Below are 25,955 nucleotides of genomic sequence, written 5' to 3' on the forward strand. Positions count from 1 at the left end.
ATGTACTGTTGCCCATACGATGAACTAGGAGGTTTATGAAGTGTACAGGATACCTTAAAACATACGCTCTCAAATAAATGAATTCACAGTGAGTTACAGTACAGATTTCAGATTGTCCCTTCGATATTTCATTAATCTGGGATGTATGATTCAAGGTTTTAGTTATGCAAGTGGGCTGAGTAGATTAAAAAATAACATTTCCTTTTGTTTAGATTTTAATAGGACTTTGAAAATAGCACTGCATTTACTTTTCGGGCATTACGACGTTACAGCACACCATACATTTGCTTCACAGCAAATACTGGAGAGAATAGGCTTTGGTCCAGTGGCAAGGCGTTTCTCTTGGCATCTTGGCAGTCTTCTCTTCCTCATTTGGCTGAATGTTTCTTGACCAAGGCTAAATATTCCTCCACATCATCTGGAGAGCCCAGCACAACTGGCACACGCTCATGAATGTTTCCAGGTATAATGTCCAAGATTGCCTCCTTGCCTGTTGTTGCAGTCCCTCCAGCTTTCTCGATGATGAAAGCCATGGGGTTGCACTCATACAGCAATCTCAACTGGAGTTGAAGATGTGAACAATAAGGACAGAGGTTCATTGTCAGCATTCTATTTACACAGCAAACAAGTATTACCAATTCCTACAGGGATATCCTACTCTTTGTGTAGTTTATTTCAGCACTCTCCTATCTGTGTTTATTGAGAAGCAAATTCCACTCTAAAAAGTTTATTTTGGACTACAAATTAAATGTTTGGACTAGATTCTCATATTTGTGCATGTGTGTGTGTATACACACCCACACATACATACAACCAAACTAATTTTAAAAGAGCCATTACAGTTTAGCATTTAATATCAGTTCAGGATGGAAACCAGGGTTTTGTCTACTTTCCCCAGCCTGCTCTTTTCACAATGTGACTGGAGACCACTCCAATCAGCATGATTAAAATCCCTTCACTTTTAGATTAGAAACCACAATGGCTGAGTGAGTTCATACATGGCAGTAATCCCAAATCCAGATCAAATTATGGCTTAGTATGATGTGTGAACCCAACCAAAGCTTTGTCTACTGACAGATCTGGAAGGCAGTGGGAGAAGCTGGTCTACTACATCAAGTAATGGAAGAACACCACAGAAAAATAGTATTGGATGCAGTTCACCTTGGCCAGAAAGTTCACTGGATCTTTGAGCCTACCATTGTTCATACAATTGTGAGGATTCTTGGGGGGGGGGGATGTATGCTATTTGAATTCCGTATTAAAAAAAGATAGAACCAAAAGTACCCACAAAAGTGGAAACTACATGGTTAATAGGCATGGAAAGTCCTGTTGAGACAGGGTGCGTGAATGAGTAACCACCTCTTATTTACAAGCCAAAGCAAACAAATTTCAAAATTCTCAGAGATTAAAGTTCTCTGCTGAATAAATATGGACCCTTCCCCAGTTCAGCTAGAATTGGGAAAGAACTGACCAAGAGTTTGCTGGCTACTTCTCAATTTCTGAAGACTGATATTATGCTCAAACGGCATTTCAAAGCCTCAATAAGAAGAAAAGGGTTCTGTGTTTTTTTTAACAGCAAAAAAGTAGCAGCTGTTTAGCAGAGAGGAAAATATTTTACTTCCTTAAAACAATTCCAGCTATCAAAGCAGGGATGCCTCAACTACAGATTAATTATTTCTGATGTTATTTCTGTTTGACCTTTCCCTAATACTTTCACATTCTGTGCCATTTTTTAATGTGAATGTGTCCAGCATCTTCACCGTTCAGGAAAAAAATGGCTCCATCCCATTCTGTGCCAGCCTCCTAATTGCAATGTTTGTTTTTATACAGAGGGATTTTCTAAAACATCAGTCTCCACCAGCACTCCAAATCATTCCCATCTATTCTAGAGTTCCAGAACTACTGCTGCCATAGTTGCAGCATGCTCGGATGGCTGTGTGAAAGTGCCATATACATATTCCACTTTAGGCATATATGACAGCCTTCCATCACCACCAATATGCAATTCATGAACAGAGGGCAGCATGTTCAGGACTGGATCAGGTAGGAGCAATCCTGGCTCCCCTGTCCCTGTGTCTGCGTCAATATTTTCCAAAGAAATGAAGGCATTGGAAAAGGAACCAATGCTCCTTGTGTGCTCAGTTATGTTACTGCTGCCTTTTTCTATTATTCCAACACCTGCAAAATCACACCAAGACCAGGAGTGTCTTGCACATGCCTCTTCCAATTTCTTTTTTTAATATATGATATGTCTCCAGCCCAGTATATACCTGCGCTCCACTCATATACTTAAAAACAGCACATTTGTACTTAGATATGGACTATATATATTTGGAATTAAGAGCCAAACTAGAGGTAACATGGAGAGCCAGATTGGTGTAGTGGTTAAAGCAGAGTGTCTCAACCAGGGTTCCGTGGAGCCCTAGGGTTCCACAAGAGGTCACTAGGGGTTCCCTGGGAGATCACAATTTATTTAAAAATTTATTTCGAATTCGGGCAACTTCACATTAAAGAGGTAAGTTCAAGAACACTGTTTATTTATTTATTTATATTTTGAATTTCGTCACTGCCCATCTCACTCAAAGAGCAACTCTGGGCGGTTTACAATAAAACTAAAAATAAATACAGATTAAAATACAATTAAAAAAGTACTTCCTAATAAAAACATAAATACAAATGTAAAATATAAAATCCAATATGGAAATATTATAAGTTCTTAATTTAAATTCAGGAATTCACAGGGGCCTCTTTAGGGCGCTAACCACCCCCAGGATTGATTATTAATGCCTATATATTTGTTTCATGTGTAGGCACAGGGGCCTACACATGAAACAAATATAATAATTTTGTAACTTCTGGCCTATATTTGAGCCTGAATGTGCAGGGGTTCCCTGAGGCCTGGAAAATATTTCATGGGTTCCTCCAGGGTCAAAAGGTTGAGAAAGGCTTGTTTACTGGTTAAGGCATCAGGCTAGAAACCCGGAGACCATGAGGTCTAGTCCCACCTTAGCCACAAAGCTAGTTGGGTGACCTTGGGCCAGTCACTCTCTCTCAGCCCTAGGAGGGAGGCAATGGCAAACCACTTCTGAAAAACCTTGCCAAGAAAACTGCAGGGACTTGTCCAGGCAGTCTCTGAGAAGCAGACACAATTGAACGGATTAAAAAAAAAGAGATAACATAGAAAATTCATCAGGCACCTCTCTGGTGGCTTGTTAATGTATTTAAAAAGCCACAGGGAGATGGGAAATAGGAAGAAGAGCATGACTGTGAGACTGACAGCAACCTTTGCATCAAGAATGCATGGGAAAAATTAAGGATGTTTTTTGGGATGATATTGGCCTCATCTCTTCTCGATATTGTCATCTACATGCTTTCTAGTGACATATTACACACACGGACATCTTATTCAGCCTTCTTATGCATCACATCTAATTTTGACATTGAATTCCAAGTACTAAGAAAATGCTCAGATGATTGTAGCCTTGGTTTCCCAAAGCTTCTTAAAAAATCATCTAAAAGTATCAGAGGCAACATTTCAAGCAAAGGAAAGAGAAATCTACCTGCTGATCAAAGGAAGGTTATTCAATTGCATATCGTATTTTTCACAATTCATAGGTGTTAAACATTTGTTTACAAAAAAGGGAATATGTGGTCCACTGAGGCTTATTTTATAACATTTAGAATAAGCATCCTACTTATGTGCTGCCTGCTTAATCATACTTTCATTTTGTCAAAACTCACTTTCCCAGGCAGCCCTACATTTTGGTAAAGCACTCAGTCTATCATCATTGATTGCCCAAGAGTGCTGCGTCCTGCACCCTGAAAAAGCCAAGTTCAAAAATATTCCAGGGGAAGCTTAGTGAAAGTAAGGAAACAGATCACCCAAACTATAGAACCAGAAGCAATATCATTTCTCCTATGTTTTATCAAGGAAAGCTTCTTTATGCCAAGGATGGATACCTGAATGTATATTTATAAACAGGTTCAGCTGTAAACTACCAGGAAAATCAAAAGTACAAGTACATATGTTTAATCGTGTTACCTTTCCCTTGGGGGTCCTTGAATTGGCTGGATATAAAAAGATTCCTCCATACACCAAAGTACGATGCACATCAGCCACCATGGAACCTACGTATCTACTGCCATAGGGAGAGCTACCATCCTAAAAAATAAAATAAAATGTTAGATTAGGATAAACCTTGGTTTGCAGACAACCCTATGCAATGATGACTTATGTGCCTACCAAACACAGCTTCCCAATGCATCTGCTCACAATGAAAAAGAAGACAGTGCAAAACCACAGGTAGCAATCCACCTATATTTTGACTCCTTTCCCTACAAAGGGATTTCAAGCAACCTGTCTACTTTTCCATCTACAAAACTGAGCAAAAAAAACTCAGCAAAAGGGCTGGATTAGATCTAAAGATTTATATTGAAAGGTGCTGTTTCCAGAGAAACTCCTCTGGATCTAATGCACAGGTTCCCTATTGTGAGTAAAAGAGGATGTTTAGATCCAACCCATAATTATGTAAAATGTGGGCTCCGGGTGCTGTGGACTGCTGAACCAATTCCATTTGAATTTCTGAATAGGATCATAAAACTGAATCAATTCAGATTGGAAAGAAGTCTGTGAATGAACAAAAGCCATCAAATCTTTAGAGCAGCGTTTCTCAAACTTGGCAACTTTAAGATATGGGTACTTCAATTCCTAGAATTCTCCAGTCAGCAAGGCTGACTGGGGAATTCTTGGAGTTGAAGTTCACACATCTTAAAGTTGCTAAGGTTGAGAAACATTGCTTTAGAGTGATTCAGAAGAAATCATTTTGATTTGACAATTCAAATCATACTGTCAATAAAGTTAATTTGATTTGGAGATTTGATCAAACTGTCTTTGAACTCAGTCTCCAAATCAAATCTTTGCATAGCCCAAATATGTTCAATTTAAAAATTGCCTGTATATCTTTGAATCACACATATGTGAAAACCTACCTGGGGAAATTTCTTCTTCTGAAGATATTCCGTAACTGCAGGATCAAAGTACAATGCATATCCCTCATTTAGACTGTAGATATTTCCTTTTTTCTTTATTTTTACATCCCTATTGACCAAAATGAATTCACCAATTGCCTAGCATATAAAACAGAAAGCATTAACATTTTAATAGCATATAATATTGCACCCAAGTGAATTGAATGTATAATTTTAAAAAATTCTTTTGTAAAGTATCACAAGGTAAGCTGTTACTGGATAAGTTATTTCAAGTGTTTATATATCATAACCAGTCAAAAGCTATCATCCACTTCTTTCCAATTTTCTTACAAATTTACAATTCTCTCATGATTTAGGAATATATTTTCTGTTAACAAACTACTGTTAACTAGAATAATTCTACAAAATATTTTTCAGCATCATATAATCATAAAATGTTTGAAAATAGTTCATTCCTAAGCAATGGTTATAATTTCAAAATTATTTAAGAAAAAACACCACTACATACATAAGGCATAAGAGTATAACCACTCAAAAGAAACAAAATGAAAATACAGGTTAGATGCAGCTACTTGAAGGATACATAATGGAGCATGCCAAATTTTAGAAATGCAAAGTATCAAACTCCAGTGTCTTAGACCTGAATAAGGTCAAATTCAACCAAGGGCATCCATTTTTACTTTCTACATTCTAAAAAGCAATTCTAATTCAAATTGCATGGCATGAGCTAGGCAGGAACATGCCAAAGATCCTTTATGAAAATCGTCTAGGGTATACACAGTGCCTTACACACACACAAGCATGCCACTTACTCTTTAAGACATCAAAGTGCATCTGAAAGTGTACAAGAACATCTGTTAACATACTTTTGGGATAATCAGAAGGCAGTCCTGTTTGGAAGGAGCTTCAGCATAAATGTGGATCATTGAAATGCTAGGATTGCTCAAAAACCACACACCCTGAGAGTTAAATTATGTATTATGTTTAACAAGAAATGTGCAACTTCATTTGTTCTTCTCTTATTTCAAAGCACATATGAGGATCTGGTCCAAATTGCAGCCCTAGAATTGGTTAGGAGACATAAATCCCTGCTATGATCCTAACCTAGATGAAGGGTTTTTTTCTCCCCTTTATGTGCAGACATAAGGCCCCTCGATACTGTAGGAAAAGGAGCCTCTTCCCCACTAGACTGGATCCTGTATGTTTATTTTGAGTAAAAACAGGAACAGGAGTACCTGCATGCCAGGTACGAAAAATATAATTTGAAGTTGTACAGTTAGAACCAAAAAATTATTTGGCTGGAAACACTCAGTATATAAAGACAACATTAAGCAGGCTTGCTTGCATATTCTGCAATCTATAAGTTATTACTTTTTTTCACAAAAAAACCCACAAACCCCAATTTCACTGTGATCATTTATCACTTTTATGCACTCTTATACTGTTCATTCCTTAAACTACTGAATATACTATTATTATAATAAAATAATAATAATAGATATTGATTTATTATAATAATAAAATTATAATGATTATACCGTTATTAACAAAATCCGTTTTATTTTTATTCTTATCATAGCGGTTTAAGGGGAGTGATGGGATAGTCTCTAAACTAGTGTTAGTATTTATGCAGATGCCCAAAATGTGAATGCTGTTTCCATGGTACTACAATAGTCTAACTACAAAAGAAAAGAGCCAAGGGTGGGGAGGCAGGGCAGAGCAGAGATACAATTTGCTATGTCTGTTATTTAGAAAGAAATATCTCCATATCTGTTATCAGAATATGGGGTGCACAGTTGCCCTTGATCATAGCAAATTAAAGGATTTGGGGGTGGTTGGAGCTGAGAAAAAGTAATGTGAGAATGATTCGACAAGGTGGGTTGGACCTCTAAAAAGCACACCCAGTTTTCAGAAGCATCAGCTGCCTTCATTATCTACCACGCACAATATGCAAACTCCAGTGTAGTGTTTATCTTATTGCTGGTTGTTGCATTTCACATATTAAAAACTGAGACTGAAAAGGCAGGATTGCAAGACTGCAAACAAAAAAGAATCAGCCTTAGGATTCCTAGGACACCACTTACCGGATCAAGCATAAAACAGTTGACCCCAGATTCCAGGGCCAGGACAAGCATGGTAGCACTTCCATAGAGGGCATAACCAGCTGCCACCAGATTGCGTCCAGGCTGCAGGGCATCTTTCTCACAAGGGGCACCAGGAGAAACCTTGTATAATAGATGAAATAAGTTTAGAATTTGGACATTTACAGTTTCAAACTAGTAATTTTATGCAACTGATGAGAAATGGTTTCACTGCTAATCTGAGATTCTTTCAGTTCACTAGGGGCAGTATTTTCTCCTTAGTAAAGCAAATAATTTGAAATATGCTGGTGATACTCCTAAAACAACCATTTTGCCAGCAAATATCTTGATCATTGGCAAATGTGATCCCTTCAGTTTTAGCTCCATCATCAGATGGTTCCCAGGCTTAAGAAACAGCCTCAGCTGTTGACTCAATCCTCATGCTGGTCATACTTCCCGCTGGCCATAATACTATGAATTATATAGTATATAATACTTACAACTTCCAGATGTTACTGAACCACAACTTCCAGCATTCCATTGGCCACATTTGTTGGAGCTGCTGGGAGTTATAGTTTATGAATATATGACAATTATTATCCCTAACTGAAAATAATTCTTTTAGAACTCAAGGATACCAAGTGGTTCCGTTCTTCTTTAGACCAGAAGCTGAATGGAATCAATTCTGCCAATAATCACCATACTCCACTCACTCAGCTATTTATACAACTACAGAGTGTGTACAACACCACAATGCCAACATTAGTGTTCCTCCCCACCTCCACTCCCACCCCACAATTCGTAATTACTGTATTGGCCAAGGAGAGTTTATTATTGATTTTTAAATAAAAGGTAAAATAGAATCTGAAAAGAAGCTATTAAACATTCCCTCCCTGTATGGAGAGAAGCCAGTAAGTCCTCCACCACCACCACTCTACAAAAAGACAGGAGGAAAAAAGAAAATTGCTATTAGCTATGTTTTCAACCTAAAGTTTTCTCCTTATTTTTCTCTTTTGAATATTTTTAACTCTTTTAAGTGTTTTCTTTAAAATCCGTTCAATTGTGCCTGATTCTCGAAGACTGCCTGGTTAAGTCCCTGCAGTTTTCTTGGCAAGGTTTTTCGGAAGTGGTTTGCCATTGCCTCCTTCCTAGGGCTGAAAGAAAGTGACTCGCCCAAGGTCACCCAGCTGGCTTCGTGCCCAAAGCGGGACTAGAACTCACAGTCTCCCGGTTTCTAGTCTGATGCCTTAACCACTACACCAAACTGGCTCTCCTTGAATGTATACTCTACAATATAATGAATAATGAAAACAAATAGTAGGGTGTTATCTTTAAAGACTATCAATATATGTATTTAAATACACGTTCATCCAGAATTTCAGGTTTTGTCAATCAGGTCACCTGCCTATTGAATGGTATGTACTCTTAATATATTTATTGTCACACTGTGCAAATCAGATCCCTACAGGAATTAACCAAACCTATTAGTCCAGCTGCTTGGAGGTTTACACTATGAGTTTGCTTTTCATGCTACAAGATCACTTCCCCCTTCTGAAAAGGCTGCTTACATCATTACATCCTATAGGCCTGACTCATGCAAATAAATAGCCCCAATTCACGTTAACTAAAGAAAAATTGTATCTGCTTAAACACAGATGGAGTTCATTTACTACACAACAGCATAACTTAGATAGTTTGGTTTTGGATTAGCATGTTTTGTGACCCAGGCACTGTGTTTACACACCATGGTATGTAAACCCAGCTATGGTCTTCCTATCACATATGGAATTTTTCAAACGTAGTAGCAACTCAGGCTTGAATTATTAAACCCTGCTTTCACATAAGACTGTGAAGTGCTGGAATCAGTAAGTACAGGCTCTTAATACTGGACTGGAGGTGAAAAGTCATTACATATTCTTCAGGAATACCCACCTATACAGGACTCCAATTCACTGTTTCTAGAATTCTGGATTCATGCATCAAACTAAGTGATAATATAGTTTGGGTGGTTTTGACTAAGTATGATGGGTGAATCCAATCAACAGTTGTTTAGGGAATAAAACATGGCTAGAGTGTGAACTCTATCATAGTATTTATGCCCTCAGTTAAAACTTATCACTGCTACTTTTGGATTTGAGAAACTTTAACAGTAACATAATCAGAAATTTGGTCACAAGTGTACTCTAATATAAAAGTAGTCCTCCTCCGCCTCTTCCACATTTAGCAGCCATTAAATATATCTTACCTTTCTATAGATACCGAAAATGGTTCCAATAGAAACAAGGCAATCAATGTTAGAAGAGCCATCAAGTGGATCGATGCAGACAATATATTTACCCTACAAGAGAAGAGTATTTGAATAACTTTCCAAAGTACAAAAACTCATGCTTGGTTTATTGTTAAATATTTTGATTGAACTTGATTGAACTCTGGGGAGAAAGTAGGTAACTTTTCCCATTTTACCTATCTAAAATGAAAGGTCTGAACTATTAACTGGCCTCAGGCTGATGGACTCTAAACTATAAATGAGGAAGAAATGTCATAATCATGAACTGATCAGGTAGCCACACATTTCTCAAAAGGAAAAATTATTCAGAGTTGCTTGCTTGAAAAAAAACCCATTTGGGCTTTGAAGTTAATTAAATTTATTGGATTTGCTATGGCCACCCACTCCAGAAGACTCTGGATAGCTTACAAAATCCAAAAAACTGTAGATACCATATAAAGAAGCTTATTTCAGCCACAAAATCTGAAGGAATGTTCTGTAAGTTGTCATTTCACAATCTACATCTCAGATGTTTTATTACCTCACAGACTGTGAACAAACCTAGTTGTTGAACGTTCTAGACTTCTAAACAAATCAGCACAGAACCACACTCACCCCCAAATGGATAAGGGCAATTCATTTAGAAAACTCTCCTGCATGGGGCCACTCAAAGTTAGCATGCAGGGGTAGGAAGAACAATAAAAGGTTCTGATTCTAATACAGCTCTCCAGCCAAGTAGAAGTCACTGTCAAGGTCAGAATAGCCCAATGTTTAGAAAAAGGTCTGCCTACAGAAGGCCCTCTATAGAACTGTCTTAGAGGGGGTCAAAAAAGTCAAGATGGACACTGCACAAAGCAAGACTTTTTCCTTTTTTTTTTACATGCATCATGCAATACATGTCAAAAAGAATGAGTTGGCAACTGGGAGTGCGGGGAGGGCTGAGACCAAGGGCATCCGCGGCCGGCTGGTGAGCGGAGCGAGGGAAGAAGTGGGGGGGGGCAGGGAGGAGCAGGATGAGCATGACAGAGGGATTAGGAGCTGGGGAGAAGGACCTGGCTCGAGGAAAGCGGGGCAGGGGGGGCGGCCAGCTCAGCCCTCCGCTCAGAAGAAGGGAGCACAGTTCGGGTTGCCCCCCTCTTCCTGGCCGGACTCCGTGGGAGAATGTGCAGCAGTGGAGAAGGACTGGCGGTTGAAAAGGGTACTTAATATATCCTGCAAGATGCATCAATTCTTCCAACAAAACTCATTCCCAGGCTTGACACACTCAAAAGAGAAGGGTTTAAGTAAAGGCAAGGAACTTATGGCTCACTGTCCACCTGTGATTTCAGTGGTCCCCAGGGTCTCACACAATCATGCTCTCAATCCTGCAGCAAAGTGGGGATTTGCAATTACATTTTTTGCCAACATCTATTCCCTTCCCCCTGCTGCCGCCTAGGAAAAAAACAAGTTGCTGAAAATGTTGGCTGCCATAATGGAGACCCTTAATGGCTGAAAATAGTAACAGAAAAAATTGTAGCTATGGCTGCCCATGTCTGGATTAAAATAACACCTGGAGACATTTTCAGGGAGATTGATTATATAGGATCACCTTCTGCTCTTTGATCCCTCCCTTTTGCCCTTGGATTAGCATTACAAAGGAACCATAAAGTTGCCCTGTGAAATTTAAGGCAGTCTTTGCCAACCTAGTGTCCTCCAGATATTGGCCATTTGGGCTGAGTATTGCATGAGTTGTAGTCAATATATGACTTAAGCTTGGTGAAAGCTGGTTTAGGTTCATTGCCAATTGAGTCTATTTTTTTTTCTTTTCTTTTTTCTTTTTGGTCTTTAGAGGGTACTGCTCTTTGGTCTTTGAAGTCAGCATGTTGGGTTAAACTTTACCCATTTAAACACTAGTTGTTACTCAATGCTGCCTTGAAAGCAAGCACTGGGGAGTTTATCAGAGATACTGACTTGTCTATCATCTTCCACTATGATTGCTTCTTTGTTTTCTTCTGACACAATAACACAAGTTGTGAACGATGACTTGAGCATGTTGACCACCATGTCATTGGAAAGAATATCTAACTTCTTTACTTGGTCTCCTGTCACATTGGTAGAGCCAGCAATTCCATAGCTGAAAGGAGAAAAAAAGATCATCAGAAAATATGATCTTTTGGGAAACGTGTGTGTGTTTTAAATAAATGAAGCACTCAGCCACTTTAAAATTAATTGTGATTCTAATATCTCACACAGATTTCACAGGTTTTAGTCTCTCTCCCCCTCACCCCCAATTAGGGTTACATTTGACATTATTTCCTGGGGTTCTAAATGAGAATATGTAATGCATATTCAGATATCACACTGATCCTAGTTTATCTTGAAGAGAAACTGTTCAATACACTCAGGGTTTTACGTACTCCCATTTTCTGTCCTCCAGTACAGACATTTCAGAAGCTTCCCCTTTCCACTAATGTTAATTCAATTTAGTGTGTCATCTAAACTTTTGGACTGTAGTGTTAAGTATGGTTTGCTTAAACAAGCCAAATTCCACATGAAGCCACTTGGCTTCAATGTGATTTATTTTGGACAAACCACATTTAAGATTAAGTTTTCCAGGTTTGGATAACTGTGATGACTGCCTACTCAGCTTACCATTAAATGCAATTCGTACGTGATTAAGTAGAAATCTCTTTAATGGAGTGTAGTGTGCCGTACAGGGAAAAGGTTGTGAATAGAAGTTCCCGCACTTTCCCCAAGTTAAACAGCCCAATGAATTCAACCCCATCGCCCTTCTTCGGTATGCAGCCCCCCTTTCCATGCCAGTCCGTTCAGTTCTGTGCAGATGTCTGCAACGGCTCTGCCGGTTGACTTTGGATGCCAGAGATAGTCCAAACAAGATGCTTTCACACTCCTGGCTTGTCTCCCCTCCCACTTCTACTGACTCACAAATCCCGACCCTTGTTGATTCCATTCATGCATGCGAGTCGGATCAGATGTTTTGGGAACGTTTGATCTGGGAGCATGACAATAACATAATCAAAATTAGAAGCAAACCTTTCCTCTTCATAATTTTCTTGTTGATGACTGTGAGTCATTCTTATACAAAACTATGGCTTAACATGATATCTGAATGCAGCTATAGACTACTATCTGACTATGTTCATATTTCCACATTCATGTTTCATTTGTAACCCTCAAAATGTCATTATGGCACTCTTAATTTTTGCTTTAATTGTTTTAATTTTGCTTTAACATCTTAGACCAACTTTCTTCAACTGGTGCCTTCTATATGTATTAGAACAACTGATAGCTTAATTATGATACTCCAAGAAAATAATAATGCTCAGCATTATGCAAGTGGGAATTCTAGAAGTTTTGATATCAGGATGGCACCACATTATCTACAACTTTCCCTGACCACCAGAATTATTCATTTATATCTTTTATATATTTCTTCAGAAACTGATGAAAATTGCAAGAGCCATAAGTACATAAAATGTTCACTATAATTATCTGAGCATAGCTAAAAAAAGGTGAGAACTATTCCCTTCTTGAGAGACAGTTTGGTGTAGTGGTTAAGGCATCAGGCTAGAAACCAGGAGATCAGGAGTTCCAGTCCAGCCTTACACAAAGTGTTTGTCCTGACACAAAGCCAGCTGGGTAACCTTAGGCCAGTCACTCTCTGTCAGCCCTAAGAAGCAGGCAATGGCAAACCACTTCTGAAAAACCTTGCCAAGAAAATTGCATGGATATCTCCAGGTAGTCTCCGAGAATCAGACACAATTGAACAGATTTTTTTTAAAAAATCCCTTCTTGCCCTGAAAAGAATCCAGTGTTGCAGCTTGAACAAAATGTGGAATGTGCCAGAGTGGTAAAGGCTGAGATGGACAGAGAGATATATTTGGTAGTCCCCAGCCCACCACCCTTATACAGTTTTGGCTGTTATTCAACCAGGTAAGCTTTTTTTTTTCTTTCTTTTAAGAGTGGGCCCAAGTTTTGCTTTCTGGTGAAAATCAATGGGACAAAGTAACTTGTCATTAGCTGCCAAATGATGTAAGCCTTTCAAACATGGGCTGAATCTGTTGGGCAGGGGGGAGAGGTTGGTCCTTTCAGTCCATCTCAGTGCTAAATGTAATGGGAAAGCTAGCTGTGTGGCCGCAACAGGCACAGTGATGCTGTATGGTGTACCTTGGACTGCAAATACCATCTTGCTCCAAGGCAGCGTTGCTGTCCAAATAAGCTAACAAGGCAATTCCTTGTTAGCTTTTGCTTCTTTTTCAGAAAATTCTTTTTGTAAACATTAGGTTTCTAGAACCTAACATTTAGAATATTTAAAATTCTGTACTCATATGAATTCATATCCAAATAAGATCATGCTGTCCACACATACATGCAGATAAGGGAATATTCTTCAGGAGCTCATAGTAAAAAACTTCACCAAGATGTTATCTGAATCATACATTAACTAAACCTTACCAGATAAGAGGATCACACAGTAGTCAATTATTATCTGATGGCTCAACTTAGCTTATTAGCTGACTGCACTGGAAGAATGGCAAACATAAGTAAAGTACTTTGTTAAGAAATACAAAGTATGTCCACATAGATGTGCACATCAGGCGGGCAACAGCAGTTTCTTCATTTTGCCACTTCCTGTGGAGATGGTATTAAATGGCTCCACTTGTATCATATCATATCACTTCTAAGACAATAAACACAATTACAGGGCATTTACACACACTTCAAAGTTACTATTACTGTGTTTACTTTGTGCCCCCAAAGACTGCTGGGGGGAGATCCTTCTATTGATCAAAACCTTTCAAGTAGAGTCCTTTTTTCTAATGTTCTGAAGTAACATCAACCAATTTCTATCTTAAACTGAACTTGTTTTCGTAATTACTAAATGTTCCAGACTAAAAGGAGGATAGAACAAGACCAAAAATGCAATCGTACATCTATTTACTGGTGAGCAACCCTCAGTTAAATGAATAGGACTTACTGCTGTGAAATACCTGTACACTGATTTAAGCTAAATATATAGGAAATTGATTTTCTAGTGTCATGTATATCTAATATGTTGAATACTGATTCATTAACAGGAAATCACTTTAACGGTTTGGTTTTTGTACCCAAAAGTCACATGCATGCTCATAAAATATGTGGGAATCCATTCTTCTTCTACTCCCTTCAGTGAAAATAGACTGAAGAGTTACATGAGAAAGGGCAGCTTTCTATGGCCTATAGTCTGCTGGAGATCTGTACTACAGTGCTCATCATCCCTAGCCCAATACCTTCAAATTACAGGAGGACAAGATAGGATAGCTAATATCCCAGCAAAGTTAACAATTACAAAAATTATACAGTTTTGGCAAAATAAAAGAAGAAAGGCTGGATTCCAACACATAATAGTAACCTACAGCAAATCAGAGGACAACACATAAATCCTGGTTGAAACTCCAGAAAGGCCCAGCTGAAGACTTGGCTCCAAATTCTGAGAAGTCATTCAACTCCCCACTCTTGGGGGGAGATGGGCGGTAATAGAAATCGAAATAATAAATAAAATAATAAACTAGGCTGCATTAGCTTTCATTTTGATGGATCCTAGTTAGCAATAGAATCCCAGGAGTGGAATTTAAGGGAGGAGTATTCAGACATCAGGCCCTAGAATAGATTATGGGGACATATTTTGGGGCACCACACCTGTATTCCCCGTCACTTTGTCAGCCAAACCCTGGAGACCAATGAGAGGGGACAAGTAATAGTGGATCACATGCAGATACTCTCTCTTTCAAAATCATGTGGGAAGACAGGTACATCCTGGGAGAGAATACAAGCAGCCTAATTGGCCACACACTTGCTCTCTCTAGACAGTGGACATGGAAGACAAGATTTATATAGCTGCATGTTGTGGTAATAAAATCCATCAAGCTTAATCCAGAGAAAGAAGCAGGTTGAGCAATTAAAGGCAAGATTCACTCTGAGACCAAGAAAGAAGGCGGCTGCTCCCCAAAGAATTCATATATTGTACTCAGGCATAGTTATTTAATCATTTGTTGCATAAGCCATGACTGCCTAGTTACATATGTAACATCAAGCTGCAAACCACTATTTACAAATCACAGCAGCTGAATTCACACATCAAACCAAGGCAGAATCAAACTATCCACAATATTGCATACTACAAGGTGTGCGTGAAGCAGTCACAGGCTTTCTTTCTCAGGAGTAAGGAGGGCCTGGCCAAGGATGGCTGCCAGCCTGCTTGCATATTCTATTTCTCTGAGGGGCCTCCCCCTTTGGGCACTGCGCAAGAGAACCGGCTCTGTTTAGTCACCTTGCCCTTTCTGGGTGGCTTGGTGGGTAAGAGTGGGTTTGATGGGGCTAATTCCCAGGTCTCGCTGTCCAGGGGAAGAGTCCAGGTGGGCAACGGAAGGGGTCACCAACACATCTTCCTCAAGATAAAGATCAGGAAGGACCAGCCACACACAGCAAAGGTATGCAGGGGTGAAAGTCTGGCAATTCCAGTAGCTGCTTTCGGAGCCCCACATTTTCCATCTGAAGAGTGGGCAGAAGGAAACTGAGTGACTGAACGAAATTGAGTGACTGAGGAAGGAAAGGTAACAAACAGCTCAGGGGCCTTGTCTTTTTCCAGGCAGAGAAACAGGCAGGAACAACCCCTGCCTCACTTGGTTTCCAGCATCTGCCTTCTGAGTAATCTAGCAGACTCCAGGCTCCTGCTGACACCTGGCAGAGCAGAGTCAGACTAGACAAACTCCTATCCTGTCCTGGATGCACTCAGTCTGAGGAAGGGGGGAGGGGGGCACTGCCCGGGTCTCAAGAGAAACTCAAGAGGAGGCGAGTCTCATGCCCAGGGCCGCGGCGGCTCGCCTTCTCGGCGAGAGGCCTTCCGCAAACTCACAGGTTGGCGATGCCCGCCTTGCGCACGGCGGTGGAGATGGCTTTGACGGCCGTGCAGAGCGCGTTCAGCAGCTGAGTGAGCTCTCCCGTGCCCCGCGCTTTCCTGCCTCCCTCCATCACGAACCGGGTCACCGTGGTCACATTAGTGTCGAAAGTGGATCGGTCTGTCATGATGACACCGAGAGCAGCGGCAACAGTTGTGGTGTTGGCGCTGGAAGAGGAGGAGGAGGAGGAACAGGAGGAAGCGGTGGCCGATCCGCGTCCTTTTGAAAGGGGAGGGAGCGATTGGTGACAGCGGAGGCAGTCCCGACACCTCCCACGCCCACCTCTTTTACTACCCGGAACTAGCGCCCACTCCGCCGGCAGGCAAAGGGTGAGAGGAGAGGAGTGGAGCGCTGCCTCCTCCCCCTAGCCGCCCAATCCTGAAGTGTGGTGGGGAACTGTCGCGTCCTGGCCGCCCAATTCAGAGCAGTGGGAGCACGGAACTTTCGCTGCTTTCGCAGAGTAATTGCTGTTGCAGCGTTTTGATCGTTGGGAGTTCGCGCCCGGAGAAAGGACGCGGGAAAGAGGGAAGAGCGGAACAGGACTAATCATAGCCCCCAGAACAGTGTTTCCCAACCTTGGCAACTTTAAGATATGTGGACTTCAACTCCCAGAATTCCCCAGCCAGCCATGCATCGTTATATCTACTATCCCAAGTGGTGAGAAGTGCTTACAACATATTTAACTTGGTTACTGGATGAACCGATTTTTCTGGGTTCACATACTCCATTGAATTAGCTCATCAAATGAGCCGGGGTTTCACCATACACTGAGCCGCAAAACGTAACCAAGGTTGATACTAACAAAGCTTGGCATGTTGTGCAGCCTCCCAGACCCGCAACTAGTGTCTGTGTCACCCGGGGCAAACGTGGATTCCGCGCCCCCACATTTTCTTTGGAAGAAGGGAAGATTCAGCACCCCTGAAAGAGTTGCTATCTTCCACTCCTAAAGAAGCCCAGTGGAACAACATCCTAAATCCCACCTTCTCTTTTTGTGGAATTTATAGATAAACTGTGGGACTACTGTTACCAAAGGTCTGGAGGATACAGATTATCTCAATCTCCAGTCTGGATTCAGGGCCAAGCACAGGACAGAAGCCACATTGCTCACTCTCATAATTTCCGCAGGCCTTCTCATTCCCCAGGATGAGATTTCCAACTGAAGAATTACAGCATATTCTACTTCTGATCACCATTTCATTGCTTCAGTAGGTTTTAATGCTATGTGTACTTTTTTGTATTTGTCAGTCAATTATTCTCTCTGCCTCCTTCTCTTTTTCTCCTCTCTCTTGGTACGCTGCCCAGAGTAGCCATGTTATCTGAGTTGGGCAGCCATATAAATGTGATAGATGATGGATGGATGGATGGATGGATGGATGGATGGATGGATGGATGATGGATGGCTGCCTTTGAAGACTACCCAAAAAGTTTAGCTGGTCCATGGTCCACACACTTAGTGGTCAGCCTCAATACTGTCACATTATACCACTGCTGTGAGAAGTGCAACTTTGAGAAGTGCATGGGTACCAATACGTTTCTGAATACAATTCAAGATGCAGGTCACTACATTAAAGCCCTTAATGGTTTGGGGCCGAGTATCTGAGAGACCATTTTTCCCTGTTAGCCTGGACAATCAGAGAATACTTGTTTAGGGACCCACCAACCAGAAGGTATGAGAGGAGAGGACATGAAGGAAGGAGTTCTCTGTATGGGCTTCCCTGCTATAGAACAGCTTACCCTTGAAGGTAAGGAGGACCCCTGATTCTGTGGCCTTCCAGAAAACTGAAGACTTGGCTTTTCTGGAGGATATCTCAGAACTGATCTTGGAGCCATCCATGTAAGTTTTAGTTTTATTATAGTTCTATATTATTATTATTTTATTTATATTTGTTTATATTTATTCACCACCTATCTCCCCCTCACGGGGGGACTCTTAATAATAATAATAATTATTATTATTATTATTATTATTATTCATTGTCAATTAGATTGAAGCAGTGTATAAATCCAACAAATAAATAAATAAATAGCAGCCTTACTAATTTGAAAGCATGGCATACAGTTTGCTAGGATTATTGAGAAGGTTCCAGAAGAAATAAAGGAAAGATAAAATCAAACTTTTTTTAAAAAAAATGTTGGTTAATATTGGAAACCATTCATAACCCTTGGCAAGTTTAACCACAGAAATATATTGATAAATTGCATCTGCTTTAAAGATAGGCCACATATAACAACTGTCAGTGCTAATATTTCAATGCATAAGTAGCAGAGAGTACAGTTACATATACTCACAAATAAGAAGGATCATACTGCAGAATCATTGAGTGGCGTCATTCTACAGGAATTTTATTAATTCTGCTGGTTTAGAAGATATCTACCAGGAAATTGTCTAAAGAAAGAGAACTATTGACATAAACATGTTTGTTTATATTCAGTTCAACTGGATTTTACAAGGCTTTTTCTTTGAAGACTGGAAATTGTAATTCATATAGGAACAAAATGCTACACCAATTTTACACCAATTACAGTGGTCGTTTAGTTGTTTTAGGGACTGATTTAAATTACTGGTTTTGGCCTTTTAAACTCTAAAGGGTTTAGGTTTTAGGACTGACTTTACCTCTATAAGTCTATCCAATAGTTAAGATCTGCATCTTAGGCCCCATACTCTGGCCCATCCATCAAAGTGGCTAGATTGGTAGGTAAGAGAAACGGCATGGTTACCTTAATATATTGAACCACAAACCAACCAACTACATTTTAGCCTTCTCTATTATGCAAGCCTATTCACAGTGATTAGTTTAAGGTTCAGAATTGTGTGAACCCAGAAAGTCAGGTACAGATATTTCAGTAGTGGCCCCATACCATTTGAATTCCCTTCCTGGGAATTGCACACTTAATATATTTTTATACCTATTCAAATTTGGGTTGATATGCTATATTCTTTTGGAAAGATTTTAGCTGTTAGTAGTTCACTGAATATTTTGAAATTATAAACTACATATTTGTTATACTTATGAAGTTTTTAATTCTAACCTTGTAAACAGCCAGCTCATGTAGGCCATGTGTTCTAAAAGCTGGGTTAGACATCTTTTTTTTTTTTTTACTAAAGTGAACACATAGATGGGATTACTTTATAACCTGAATATATATGAATGCAGAAATATGAAAAGGCCATTAACAGCAATGAATTACTATCATTTTCCTTATTCCTGTTTAATTTAAGATGCTGAAAGGGAGAAATTTATAGAAACTGTACTGCAACATTAAATACAGTCTATTATACAAGTACATTATAATGACTAAACTGCTTCTCAAGAAAGGCTGGGACAATATATGTGAATTCTCTTCTCCCCAATTTTTCAAAATCTTTGCAATTGCGTATCCCAATTTGGGCATTCTCAGATGTGGCTGCAACAATTATCAAGGAGTAAATCCACTGAATTCCATGAGACTGATTTCTAAGTAAGCAAGCATGGGATTGAGCCTCTGGTTTCTTTGCTGCCTAGCTTTGCCATTAGAAGTAGATGAAATGCTTTATATGAAAGGCGAATGTCACATGCCTGCCTTGTTTTTAACAATATTTGCAGTCTTTTGCATGATGATCAAGCGTGTTCAGATAACAAGAAATTTAAATCTATTTAGAACTTGTTAGAAAGAGTTAATTTCTTAAGTAAATGTTAAAAGAAAATTGTTATGGCATATTTATATAATTTGGTTAGAGTGGACTTTTTAGTCGTGTACAAAATGCTTTTAACAGTATTGAAAGCATACAAAATGGCAAGCATATTAATGTATACACAGGCTTGGCTTCATTCTTGAAATAAATCTTGGTCAATAATTCAAAACGTGTTAATTCATTACATACATATATACTGAATTAGAAGTTTTGTGCTGGCTAAAACTGAGTGCTTTGAAATAAATCTCTGGAATAAATCTAGTTAAGCTAGCAGCTTAATACTCTGCTTCTTAAAACTGAAGTAGAGTGGAATAAAGACAGTAGAAATAATTGTAATACATCCTGGTCTCTTAGCATTTCCACTAAGGACTAAAATTGAAGAGAAAAAAAAAGCCAAACTACAAAGGGAAAAGGGGAATAAAAAGCTACACTTGAGTGCTTTTTTGGCCACCAGCCATTCCCTCGATGCCTAATAATGTTCTTAAAATAAAAATAAACCAAATACTATTTTCACATAGGGCTTTTATCCTTCCTTCCTTCCTTCCTTCCTTCCTTCCTTCCTTCCTTCCTTCCTTCCTTCCTTCCTTCCTGTTTCCAAACAATTCTGGAATGCTTGATCTCCCCGATTTGTTTTTAAATTTCATTAACTATCTCTTTATTTGGAGTTCAGCCAACCTGAAAATCTCTTTAACTATAAACAGCAGTCTCAAATACAACTTCAGTACTGAAAAGCCAGAGTGAATTAGGACAGAACTTTTGCATCGGTGTGATTCTCCAGTGTATCCCAGTTCTATGAGTTATGGTAACCCGCCTTAGGCCTGAAAGCCGGCTGGGTGACCTTGGGCCGGTCTCTCTCTCTCTCAGCCCAACTCACCTCACAGGGTTGTTGTGGGGGGAAAAGGAGGAGGAAGGATATTAGGTATGTTCCCTGTCTTGAGTTATTTATAAAAATAATAAAGGTGGGATTAAAAAAATCTAAAAATAAATTAATAAAAATAAGTAAAATATGTGCAGTCTGGGGAAATTAATTGACTTCTCAACAAACACTTAACATGTGGTTTTCTTGATCTTCATTGTATCACTTCTGTATAAATTATAAAGAAGGATTAACAATGCACTATTTTGTAATTCAGAGATAGACAGGAAAGGAATGGAAAAGAGCAAATATGGGTGTGGCCTTCTTAAGACTGAAAAAGTAATACCATTGCTCCCTTTGTTTTATCATTTATTTACCAATATAATAAGCAAAGTGTCCATCATTACATTTTGCTATAAATATATGTGCACACAGGAAGAGTATCTTTGCACATTTTAAAGACAGTAATATTTTGTATCCCGCTCAAGATCCAGCATTACATAGGGAGCAAGATACATCTATTAGCATGAGAGACTTAGTCAAGGGCTGTAATATATTTTGTGCACAAAGTGTGCATAAGCATGCAAACACACACACACACACACACCAAGGCATTCTTGCATTATACATAGACATATGTCTCACATTTTTCTAAACAGATGCGCACGTTGAACAATTTGTATTAGCATATGGGAGAAATTTAACTATTTCTACAGCAGATGGCAGCACCTAGCAACATTAGCTCATCAAAGAAGCTAAGCAGTTTTAATCTGGGAGATCACCAGGAAACCCCAGTGCTTTTAGTTAGACGGGGAAGTTGAAAAATCATCACAGAAGGCAATAGCTAACCACTTCCATACTTTTGCCATACACACACACACACACACAAGAACATGCAGATGAATGAATGGCATAAGGTAAAAGATAAAATGCGGCATAAGGTAAAGATACACCAGGAGGTAGGCACTATGCAACCAGTTTTATCCTTATTAGGAATCATCAGACATACATAGCCAGATGTTACACTGTGGTGTTCAAACTCTCTACTGAGACTTGAACTCATGGACTTGAGTTCTTTAGATAACTAAGTACATTGCATTTGTTTTTGTAGCTATCCAGGTTCTGGCACTCAAGAGGTGCAGGAAGAGATTTATAGAATTTATCCGAATGGTATATACAGCCCAATTTCCCTTACACTCTCAGAGCAGAGAAATACAATTGCTATATTATGTCATGCTCCTGTGTATGGGTAGAAGTGATGTAAAACCCTTGACACTGAGGGCATGACATAATGTAATACCTGCATCTCTCTGCTCTGAGAGCTTAAGAAAAGGTAAACTGTATATACCATTTTGATAGACGGTAAAAGATAAAATCTCCTTCCTGCTGAGTTTGATTTTTAGTGGAAAAAATTATATATATCCCCCCTCTTTCTTGTACACACACACACACACTATATGCATCACTAAAAAAAATCAAAGTTAAAGGAAAGAGATTTTATCTTTTATCCTATGTCTCATTCCCAGTGAAAATCACCTTATTCTTTCTCACATGTATTTTTAAAAAGACATTAAAGTTACAATTCGGTAAAAAATATATATACTAAATTCTCTCTCCATTCCCTATTCTTCTACCATTTGCAAGGAGATAGTAATATATCCCCATACTTCCATCTTCATACTTGTTTTGGCCTATGAGCAGGTATGGAAGAAAATTCCCAGATACATTTTGTGGTATTATAAATTATTTTCCCACTGGTGACATTTAGAATCATCCAACCATCATTGTCCCCAGGAAACAATAATTAGACAGGCATTGTATAACTTCAGGGATGCAGTAAGTCACCAGTATGGAAATACCTTATGATATTAAAAATAACTTTAGCTACAGTACATCCGTATCTCAACAGACTTGAGCGTATGGCTTTAACTCCCACCCCCCTTTTCAACTGTGACTCATGGATTATGGCCGTTTGAGATTTTGTCCCATAGCATATGATAGAGCCCATAGGAGTGGGCTCCATCTGAAAGAACTCTAGAACCTGGCTTTTGCATCACTTGATTAATGATCACTTAACAGGTGTGAATTGTCCCAGTACTGTTGAGTGCTCCTATTCAAGAATTAAAAAGAATTTGGGTTTGTTCCCTGTGGATCTATGGCAGAACAAATGCTTGTAGGAATTAATTTTAGCTACTATTTGCATCACTAGGACCTTTGCAAAGTAGAAGGTTCCCTCCCAGCACGTCTTGGAACTGCCATGTGACACATACATGCTTCAGAGTGCTTTAGTGCAGGGTTCCTCAACCTTGGCAACTCTAAGCTGTGTGGACTTCAACTCCCCCAAGCAAAGCTGGCTGGGGAACTCTGGGAGTTGAAGTCCGCACAGCTTAGAGTTACCAAGGTTGAGGAACCCTGTTTTAGTGGAAGTCCCAATGTTTTAAATGCTCCCTTGAGATTTTCTCCTCTTTCATACAGAAAAGCACAAACAGGCCAAGTTGATACTGTTCTGTTAGGTGTGCCTGCATTATTAGACAACAACAACAACAACAATAATAATAATAAACAATGACATAACACAGTCACCAAAGTGATTCACTGGAACGACTGTAAAAATTATCATTTGCCAGTAATGAAAAATTGGTGGGAAGTATGGTTGAAAAAGTAGTTGAAAATGAGCAGGTTAAAATACTGTTGGATTTCTGATTACAAGCTGATAAAGTCTGGGTGCATAACACACCAGATTTAACTTTGGTTGAAAAGAAGAAAGTGTGGATAATTGATGTGTCTTCTAGAATAGAAGTCAAAGAATTGGAGAAGACCACAAAGTATCAAGATCTGAAAATCGAAGTTGAAAGATTATGGCATAACTGGCAGTGGTGATCCCAGTAGTTATTAGCACGCTGGCTGCCATACCAAAAAACCTTGGATAATCATCATCATCATCATCACCATCTGAACATAAATTATATAAAATAAATCAAATGTAGTTAAGTTTAATTAATAGTTTAAGATGTTTTATCCTATTGCAGTATAAAGTTGAGCATGGTTTATGGGGCTCAGCAATCACTGCACATATATGAATGAGGTAGGAGGGTTCTGAAAAAATAGAATGGACTGTACAACTCCATAATGCTGTTGGGAACAATACATTTTAATCCTTCTTTGTATATATTGTGGGCAGTGATTTGGATTAGCACCTTTTCATAACTAAAGAGACATCTGTTTTGCTTGTTTTATATGGAAGAACAATATTGTTTTTAAATGGCAAATCTCCAAATTTCTGTATGACATGGTACAGTCTACCATCTCAGGCTGGATTTAGTCGCTTTATTCTGTTGCACATGTAAACTGATCAGAAGCTTTGATATGCTCAGAATGCCCAGTCTTTGCAACATCCTTGCCAACTGCTTGGGGAAGGAATATACTTCTTCACGTAGAATAGAAACAAAAATAATTTTTGAGGCATTACAAATTCTGAGCATTTTATTGCATTAGTTTTATCTGTATAATATAATCTTTAATAAAATTATGGGGAAAAAAAATCCTGAGCATGTTAAATGGCTCATATTGTGCCCTTTTAAAATGATGCTTTAATCTTCTTTAATTGATTAGAACAGAATTGGAGGAAAGGATGAAAGAAAAATATAAAAAGATGGGAGAAAATGTACCCCTGATGCCAAAGTAAGTAATTTACAATATTTCACTGAATAGTTGTGCTGTTACAGCTAGATATGTGACTTTCCATTTTTTACTAGATTATAGAACATAATTTATCTTCATTCTAATAAGATTCTTCCCAAAATGTAACATTTCATGCTAACCCTTTTTCTTTTCATCACTAGACTGTCCTATGCCTGTTATCACACATCATTTTTTTTTAAAAAAAGAAGAAGTAATGCTGGTTCTGAAAAATACACAGAATTAGATATTCTACAGTAGTAAAACACCAATTTTCCAGCTTTAAATAAAGGACTCAGGACAAGTCCTTAAAAAGAAAAAAAGAAAAAAAGCAGAGTTAAGAGGGGGGAAAAAACCATCCAAGAACTCGAAGAGATACCTATAGCCTAAGATACTTTGTTGCCTGCCCCATTTGTGAATCAAGTTACTTTGGCATCTGAGCAAAAATTCCCCATGTATCTTTCCTTCTTCCTTGCAGTAAAAATACAATAATAGTCACTTAAATAATAAAAAATATGCTATCATTTTATGACATTCCCAATCAGTTGCTTCACTTTGCTTGGTGGTAAGGCTAGCCCATGTCTTTAAGCATTACAATAAGAGATAAATTAGAAGCTCTGATAATATGCAAATTTAGTTATTGATTCTTAGTATACTTTTTCTGTGGCATTTGATGAAATAGACTTGAATACTATGGTGATTTGTTAGGCTGTTAGGCGGTAGGTACCATGACAGTGTCTTAGTTTGTGTGTGTGTTTGTGTGTGTGTCTTATTTTTGTGTCTTGCAATATATGTCAAAACATTTTTACAGAAATAATGTATGAGCTTCTTCAGAGCTTGTCTCATTATAACACATGCCATATATTTTTATTCCAGGAAAATCTAAAATGAAAGCAGAAGTCTCTATGAACATCATTTATTTTATTGTACTAACTTCAGGGAGAAAGAAGATAAAACTTTTCCAAAGCAAAATAAGTAAAATACCGAAAATGTTGAAAGCAACTATTAAATGTTAATTCTCATTGTCATATAAAACAAATATGATATAAATCTGACTGTTATAATGATATAACAACCCTAGCATGTACCTTAACGTTTCCTTCAACAAATCTTTTCAAGTTCTTTAAGGCCTAAATGTCTTAATTCCAAACTTCTTGGTATGCACCTGGAAGTTATACATACCTAAACATACTGGGAGTCAAAATATTTACTTCAAATACTAAGCAACCAGTTAGTCATTCATTTCCCCTTCTAATAACTTGAAAAATCTCAGCTTGTGTTCATATGATTGATGGTAACATTTAAATGTTCAGTTTATACACATACAACATTAGTGGTTTTCTATGTGATACTAATCTATAGAAGCTCTTGTTTAGGTTAACACATGAAGTGGAAGTATATTATTCTCCCTTATTTATGGACATGGGTTATAAATGTTAGTATTGTTTTAGGCAAAACAAAGGGAGTGAATGAT

The 25,955-nt window shown here is 38.7% G+C and overlaps 1 protein-coding gene and 1 long non-coding RNA gene across 2 annotated transcripts; one reads left to right on the forward strand and one right to left on the reverse strand.

The window, feature by feature from the left end:
• Positions 1-197: 197 nt before the first annotated feature.
• LOC134491446 (fructose-1,6-bisphosphatase 1-like) lies at positions 198-16,511 on the reverse strand. Its single transcript, XM_063295212.1, has 7 exons — positions 16,232-16,511; positions 11,287-11,449; positions 9,316-9,408; positions 7,074-7,214; positions 4,990-5,127; positions 4,043-4,162; positions 198-560 (listed from the first exon to the last, which is right to left on the reverse strand). Exons 1-7 carry the CDS (start codon positions 16,399-16,401, stop codon positions 369-371), a joined length of 1,017 nt encoding a protein of 338 aa, XP_063151282.1. The 5' UTR covers positions 16,402-16,511; the 3' UTR covers positions 198-368.
• Positions 15,353-25,511, forward strand: LOC134491447 (uncharacterized). The gene is made up of 4 exons (XR_010067323.1): positions 15,353-15,806; positions 17,279-17,479; positions 24,416-24,484; positions 25,358-25,511. It is a non-coding gene; the product is annotated as an uncharacterized LOC134491447 (long non-coding RNA).
• The last annotated feature ends 444 nt before the right edge of the window (positions 25,512-25,955 follow it).

This window comes from Candoia aspera, chromosome 2 (assembly GCF_035149785.1).
Source record: "Candoia aspera isolate rCanAsp1 chromosome 2, rCanAsp1.hap2, whole genome shotgun sequence".
Taxonomy (NCBI): domain Eukaryota; kingdom Metazoa; phylum Chordata; class Lepidosauria; order Squamata; family Boidae; genus Candoia; species Candoia aspera.